General features: G+C 37.3%; 2 protein-coding genes across 2 annotated transcripts; one reads left to right on the top strand and one right to left on the bottom strand.

Moving 5' to 3' along the window:
• Positions 1-407: 407 nt before the first annotated feature.
• On the bottom strand, positions 408-2,514 carry LOC138127936 (farnesol dehydrogenase-like). Its single transcript, XM_069044060.1, has 7 exons — positions 2,225-2,514; positions 2,078-2,167; positions 1,560-2,027; positions 1,057-1,261; positions 754-1,010; positions 556-702; positions 408-505 (listed from the first exon to the last, which is right to left on the bottom strand). The coding sequence occupies exons 3-7, from the start codon at positions 1,653-1,655 to the stop codon at positions 464-466; spliced, it is 747 nt and encodes a 248-aa protein (XP_068900161.1). The 5' UTR covers positions 1,656-2,027; positions 2,078-2,167; positions 2,225-2,514; the 3' UTR covers positions 408-463.
• Positions 2,515-4,510: 1,996 nt separating this feature from the next.
• Positions 4,511-6,235, top strand: LOC138127933 (farnesol dehydrogenase-like). The gene is made up of 5 exons (XM_069044059.1): positions 4,511-4,723; positions 5,223-5,427; positions 5,478-5,740; positions 5,943-6,092; positions 6,147-6,235. Exons 1-5 carry the CDS (start codon positions 4,628-4,630, stop codon positions 6,186-6,188), a joined length of 756 nt encoding a protein of 251 aa, XP_068900160.1. The 5' UTR covers positions 4,511-4,627; the 3' UTR covers positions 6,189-6,235.
• The last annotated feature ends 842 nt before the right edge of the window (positions 6,236-7,077 follow it).

Genomic DNA, 7,077 nt, shown 5'->3' with positions numbered 1-7,077 from the left:
CGTGAAGAAGAATTACTTCAGTATGTTACCCATCGTTCTTTATGAACAATTTAGCGTAACTCTTACCTTTCTCCATACGTTTAGGAACGCACCCCTGAAATGAATATTTTACCAAACACTTTATTTCAGGATCACAATCGATAGTCTAGTTTCATAAGTTACGCCCAGTTAATTTTAAATAGAAGAATCCAACTTACTTTCAACCCCTTCAGCGCTAAAGCTCTCGTTATAGCCGCCCCCATTCCAGCACTAGCACCAGTAACTACAGCCACTTTACCCTCCCAGCGCTCCATTGTGACAACTACCCTTGAAGCAAATGGTTAGCTCTTGTGGGAATTGTGAAAAAGGAACTGATTAGGATTTAAATTTACTCATCTTTTATAGACGAGGATGAAAACAACTTGTAACGGTCTCTTCTTGTTTATTGGTATTACATAACATGCCTTCCGAATAATTGCGAGGCCTAGATTGGTTCTCCCACTGGACGGATCGTCAATTCGGTAATCTTAAAGACTGTTTGTTATTGTGGATTCAAGAAGTGTTACCAGGCCGCACCTGGACTGCCGGATCCGTGGACAAGACGTAGACGATGGCGTCAGCGACAGCTTCAGGTCTGAGGTACGGCAGCTGTTTGATCAGGTCTTTGTCATCGCCGGACATACCTTCGAGGAACTCGGTGCGAACCACTCCAGGACTGATGCTCTAAACAATCAAAGATGTCTATAGTTTTTTTTTTTTTGGATTGTTACTTACTGTGACCTTGATGCGACTCTTCTGATGCACCAGCTCCAGCCTCAGACTCTCCGTCAAGGCCGTGACGGCGAATTTAGAGGCAGGGTAGACGTTGAAGCTCGGCACGTTGTGCACCACGTGGCCAGCAATCGAGTTCAAGTGGACGATGTGTCCGTCGATGTCGTGCTCTTTCATTACTTTGACGGCCTCTCTGGTGCAGATGCACAGCGCCAGGACGTTAACGTCGAACACTTCGCGCCACATCTCGGTGCTGCCATCTTGAAGGGACGTGTTGGGTGGGAGTCTTAAAGATGAGGGACTCACCTGTCAAGTTGGTCAGTTTGGTCAGGCCGGCGTTGTTGATCAGGATGTGGACAGGGCCGACGTTCTCCACCACCCATTTGAAGGCCTCGAGGATGTTGTCTTCTTTGGTGACGTCGCAGGAGATGGGGAAGAGCGCGCCGAGTTGGTCTGCCAAGGAGCACGCGAGCTCTTCGACGCGGTCGATGCGACGGGCCAAACCGATAACCTTAAAAGAGATCAATGAAAAATTCAAAATGGCGTTAGAAACGTCAAAGTTTAGATTGGGTTTTGTTTCACCGCCAACGTGGATATATCATTATTCTTAATTCTAGTAATGGGGAACATGTATTGCTGGTTGCATCACAAATTTTTGTCAGGCTCATTATTACTCGTGAATCACCTTGTATTAAATGTTTTAACATTAGAAAACAACAATAAATAATCTACACTTGTTCAAAACAATTGTATTTTAAACACAGACATTAGAGTACATTTTTGTAATTATCATCCAGTTCCTCACTCACCTTGAGTCCTTTCTTTACTAAAGCTCTAGCGATTGCAGCGCCAATTCCAGAGCTGACTCCTGTTACGACAGCAACCTTTCCTTCCCAGCGTTCCATCTTCGTGTTTACTTGATAAAAACACAATAATAACAGCCACACTTCCCAGAATGCGACATAATTATTTATGGTCGAAATCAATAATCAATGTTAACTAAGCAACTTGACTCAAAACATCATTTGCACTATAAATTTTCCACCAATAAACAAGATCTTTGTGCATTAATTAGACACACGTCAATTATATTGACTACTTTGCAAACATAACTGAAAAACAAGCAACAACTAGTACGAAATTTGCAAAGATTTTTGTCTCAGGCGAATTGCAAAAGTCTGCAGCGCACGTAGCGCAATAACTGACGTTTAACAATCTTTCCATCTCTTTGCAAGTCCGTGACCCATCCCAGCATCCCCTGTATTCACGATCGTCATCTAAATTTGCTCAAATTATGTGGAATGAAACGACGGTTAGTGTGACATACCTGCTGTCATGAAGAAACATATCTGCTCGTCGTTACATTGCCTTCTAATCGCATTTTCGCAGTCCCTTTCACAGTCCCAGCACCTGTATGCTACACAAAAAGTTGTGGAAATGTAGAGCGAAGTAAATCACCAAGGAGTGGATTTACCTCCGGTGGCGTAAGAAATGAAGAGGACGAAAACCAGGGCCAAGCACAAAAACTTCATCTAATTATATTCCTTCTCTATACATTAGGTAGTCCGTTTAACATTATTTTCTAGACATTTTGCGTGGACAATTCGAGTTTGACGAATAACTAAAAATGACATTTTATTTTGACAAGTGTTTGGAAAACATTAAGTAAATACATTAATGTTGGTTTGGCATAATGGGAGGCCATGGAAATTTTGCATTTAATTTGGTAGTAAAGCTGTCTGTTGAATTAGGTTATGATTTTCTAAGTTTGAGGTTGTAAATAGCGTCAATGTCTAGTGCATTGTTGTCAGTTTTACTAGTTTACAATAGAAGAATACTCTCAGACATCGCGGAAATTCAGCAACATGTCATGTTAGGCATATATTGGGTGATTGTGGATAAATATGGCAACTATGTACGAAAATTTATGTGGCAACTGTGTGCGTGGGGTAGAGTTGAAATTTTTTTGATAGTTCATAATCGCGCAATTTTGAAAATTGTCAAGTCAATGTGCAATGGTATAAAAAAAATGAAATGCACGCCTTTGAGGAACAAATAAGTGCTTGAAGGACCTTCTGCAACGAATCTTTTATACTATTTTTTCTATTTTGCCACTTTATACCATTTTATCAATAAAACAATAAAAATTTTAAATGTAGGGAATTTTGCGGTGGTTGGTGACATTTTTTATGTGGCATAATTTTAGCCGGCTGTGAAAAAATTAATTTAAAACGTCAGATTTTTTTTTTCGCATTTGATGTTTGAAAATGAATGCTGAAGAAAGTTTATCACTAACGCCGCCGCAAATTAGGCAAATTGCACAAAAGACGTTAGAAAATTTACTGCCGGAGAAGTCCAAATCCCAGAATGAAAATTAAACGTTTTGTTCATTGTTATTTATTAATTTGCTTTGTTCTCTGCGAGATTTATTTTTTGACGTCTGTCAGTTGACACTTCACGCTACCAACATCAATACAGCAAATTTTCCTAGTCTATTCTAACACGCCAACGACCTATTAAAGCACTCAAATGACGTCATTTGAGTGCTAGAATAGACTTTTTTGTAATTTGCCTCCATTTTGATTCTCTAATAGACATATTAACGAACGCGACGTCATCATCTGGGATGTCCTTATAGCCATTATTTCACGGAACATTTTACGAAAATTTTTAGGTTGGCAAAGCTTGATCCGTCATGCGTGTCAGTTTAAATTACAAAATGTGCAAAGAATTATTTATCAGGATTTATCAGGCAACAAATTCGCGACCGTATTTTTGGCAATTTCACGTATTTCATCGGGCGTACATGAAAGATTATCTTCCATATTCGTGTTTTGTGACTGAATTTGGATAAAACAAAAGGCGACTTTGAAGACTTGATCAAATTTTCACTTTTAAAATTAAGACATTACCAACCGCCACAAAAATCCCTAAATCGAGGAAAGTAAACATTATTGTTTAAAAACGGCTTAAAAAGGGCAATTTACAAAAAATATTATAAAAAACTCGTTTCATAAGACCTTGAAGCACTTATTCTTTAAAATAACTCGTGGCTACGCCACTCGTTTTTTAATCTTGAATTCGTGCTTCAAGACTGGTCTTATGAAACTTGTCTTTTAATATACTAATTCTAAACGCAAAATAGAAAACGTCCATTCACAAATCAAAAAACCACCACCTGTTGCTTTAGGTTGGTAAAATTTAAAAAACCCTAGGTAGATAAGTATTTTTTCATACTATGTTGGTAACTATAAAATATAAATTATGACATTTATTTGATTCAAAACAAAATTCAATTGCTTTGAATTCCGTTTATATTGTTTTATTAGCAGCATGTTTCATTTATTTATTGATTCTTATTATTTTTACTTAAACATGCCCAGAAAAACAAGACATTTAATAAACACTTAACCTCAAAGTTACAATTCTCACCAAATTTGACACTAAACGACTAAACAGCGTTGCCGATAGTAATTATCGAGGAAAATGCCACGTTGGTGGTTTTTTGATTTTTGAATGGACTTTACCTACTGTTGGCTGCATTACAAATTTCGTTAGGCTTATTATTACTCGTGAATCACCCTGTATAGAATGTAGGTTCTTTATAATATGGAAGCGGTGAAATGTCTTCAAAATTAATTGAAAATTAATTTAAATTTATCACTTTCGAGTTAACTTGCAGGAAGACTACAAAGGTGTGAATTAAGGATTTTTTTTAGGTTAAAATAATTTTCATTGTTTTTTTTCATTTATGTATTAAAAAATAAATATTTCTTCGTATCTTGAACAATTTTCATTGTAATAAGGTAAAGCTTGACTCAAACAACTCAGTCAGTAAATGTGACATCTCCTCACGCGAAGGACCTTCTGTAAGAAAATGGAACGTTGGGAGGGTAAAGTGGCAATAGTGACAGGTGCTAGTGTGGGCATAGGCCCAGCAGTGATGAAAGCTTTGGCTGAGAAAGGAATGAAGGTAAACAATACAAAAACAAATGATAAATGAAGCAAAATTAAAAGAAGATGTATCGATTGATTTTAAAAATTTGTTTTTACTTTTATCGATTAGACTTTGTCTTGGAAACGTAACTGATTTGAATGTGGGAGAACGAAACAGAATGACAATGAAAAGAGTAAACCACAAGCCATGAACAACATTGCCTGAAAAGTTGTTTTCGAAATATACGTAAATTGATGAAATTATGCAATTACATATCTAATTAATTTTATTTATTTAATTACTAAATGTAACCAATTAATTACTTTTAATTTACCAATTATTTAATTGCTTCTAATAAATTACTTACTGTTAATTAATTAACTGGTTAATTGCTTTTAATTAATCACATATCCCAAGTGCAAAATTTTTTATCGGAAATTTTTTTGCAAATGAACGAAAACATCCATAAATGAGGTCAGAAGACCAATTATTATCAAATAAAAGCCCTCGACTTTAATTTTTTTTTTTTGGACAGGTGGTAGGTTTAGCTCGCCTCACCCACCGCATCCAAGACCTCTCCAACAACGTGAGCAACCCTTCCGGCCAAATATACGCCTTAAAATGCGACATCACCAAAGAAGACGACATTTTAAAGTCTTTCAAGTGGATCAGCGAAAAAGTCGGACCGGTTCACGTCTTGATAAACAACGCTGGACTGAGCAGGTCCACTAGTTTGATGGGTAAGTTGCACAAGTTAATTCACCACAAACGTCAACCAAAACTTTGACAGATGGTTCGACGAAGGAATGGAGACGCGTGTTCGACGTCAACGTTATGGCTTTGTGCATCTGCACCAGAGAAGCTGTCAAAACAATGAAACGCTGTAACATCGCAGGACATATTATACACATGAACTCCATCACAGGACACCGAGTACCAAATTTGCCGGAGCCGAGTCTGAATGTCTATCCGGCGTCCAAGTTTGCAGTGACGGCTTTGACGGAGAGTTTGAGGCAGGAGTTGAGATTCGTCAAGAGCAAGATTAAAGTGACAGTAAGAAAATTCATATTTAAATTTAAGACTGAGGAGCCAACAAAAAGAGTAGCGTTCAAACTAAAGTTAGTGGGAATTGTCAAACTCAAGGTCGCTTAAAAGTTATTAATGCCAATTTACCGACAAGTCCCCAATTCACATCTATTATAAATTATAATATTTCGGCTTTATTGCATTTTTAAATTGGAATTTTCATTTGTAGAGTATCAGTCCTGGATTAGTTCGTGCTGAATTCCAAGATGGCCTCCCCGACGACGAGACTAAAGAAGTACTAGAGGAAATCCCAGCCCTTAAACCTGAAGATGTTGCCGAAGCCATCATCTACGTCCTGTCAACGGGCCCCAACGTCCAAGTAATCAACCCACAAGGTCAAAAACATACAATTGTCTTAAACTATATTTTTTAGGTACAAGAATTGACAGTACATCCACTTGGTGAATTGTTTTGATTCATTTTTAAAAGGATTAAGCACCAATAAAGAAAATTTTCATGAAATTGATTAAGTATCATTTTTAAACATCCCTGAAATCCCTGAACTCTTTGAGAATTTATTCATATAATAAAGAAGAGCATTGTCTTTTTGTCCAGATCGCTTTTACAGCCCCGCAGTCTTTTTTGTAGAGGGAGATGAGAGGAGCGAACGAAACAAACACGTTTACAGCGTGAACGAAAGTCGGAAATTTGGGACCAAACGCGGCGCGACGGAGCCTACTCATTGGCCGACTAATGAGCGGGCGAGAACACTGATCCCAATGAATTGTTTTGTATTGTATTTCAGACAAGACGACCTTGACTCTAAACGAACGATTTATTGGTTAGAAAAAGTGCGATGTTTACGGCCGGTTTCATAATCCGACCCTAAAGTCTCCTTTAATAAAATGCGCCTTTAAGGTAAATCCGACTTTAAAGCTAAAATAAAGGAGATTGCATTTCATAAACGCAGACTATCGAAACATTAGTTAAAATTTGCATTAGTTCGAAAACGAATCATCCACCGTGTTTACGTAGTCATTTTCCTAGGGAATTCTAGGGAATTTTACAGTAAACGTTTGAAAGTTTTGGTAACTCGCAACTGTTTCCCTGGGACTTTGAAATGTATTTCGAGTATTTTAATTTTTGTTTACGTTCTGCATTTTACATTTTGCTAGTGGAGCAGCGCCAAATTAAAACATCCGATTAATAAAAGATTGCGACCAAAAAAGCCAATTCCAACTTTTCAAGTGAAGGAATAATTTTATAAATGTAAAACAAAACTTGTATAAAATAACATCCTACACTTGAAGAGAAAAGAGGAAAGAGAACATGAAAGGAAAAAACTGTTATTATTAGACTTACAG

This window comes from Tenebrio molitor, chromosome 4 (assembly GCF_963966145.1).
Source record: "Tenebrio molitor chromosome 4, icTenMoli1.1, whole genome shotgun sequence".
Classification (NCBI taxonomy): domain Eukaryota; kingdom Metazoa; phylum Arthropoda; class Insecta; order Coleoptera; family Tenebrionidae; genus Tenebrio; species Tenebrio molitor.
This window is presented reverse-complemented; position numbering and strand designations above follow the sequence as displayed.

Excerpts from the sequence above, each read along its gene's own strand:
- LOC138127936 (XM_069044060.1), bottom strand. The coding sequence starts at position 1,655 with ATGGAACGCTGGGAAGGAAAGGTTGCTGTCGTAACAGGAGTCAGCTCT. Across the intron at positions 1,262-1,559 it reads TAGTAAAGAAAGGACTCAAG|GTTATCGGTTTGGCCCGTCG; the intron begins GTGAGTGAGGAA and ends ATCTCTTTTAAG. Across the intron at positions 506-555 it reads CCACGGATCCGGCAGTCCAG|ATTACCGAATTGACGATCCG; the intron begins GTGCGGCCTGGT and ends ACAGTCTTTAAG.
- LOC138127933 (XM_069044059.1), top strand. The coding sequence starts at position 4,628 with ATGGAACGTTGGGAGGGTAAAGTGGCAATAGTGACAGGTGCTAGTGTG. Across the intron at positions 5,428-5,477 it reads CAGGTCCACTAGTTTGATGG|ATGGTTCGACGAAGGAATGG; the intron begins GTAAGTTGCACA and ends AAACTTTGACAG. Across the intron at positions 5,741-5,942 it reads AGAGCAAGATTAAAGTGACA|AGTATCAGTCCTGGATTAGT; the intron begins GTAAGAAAATTC and ends TTTCATTTGTAG.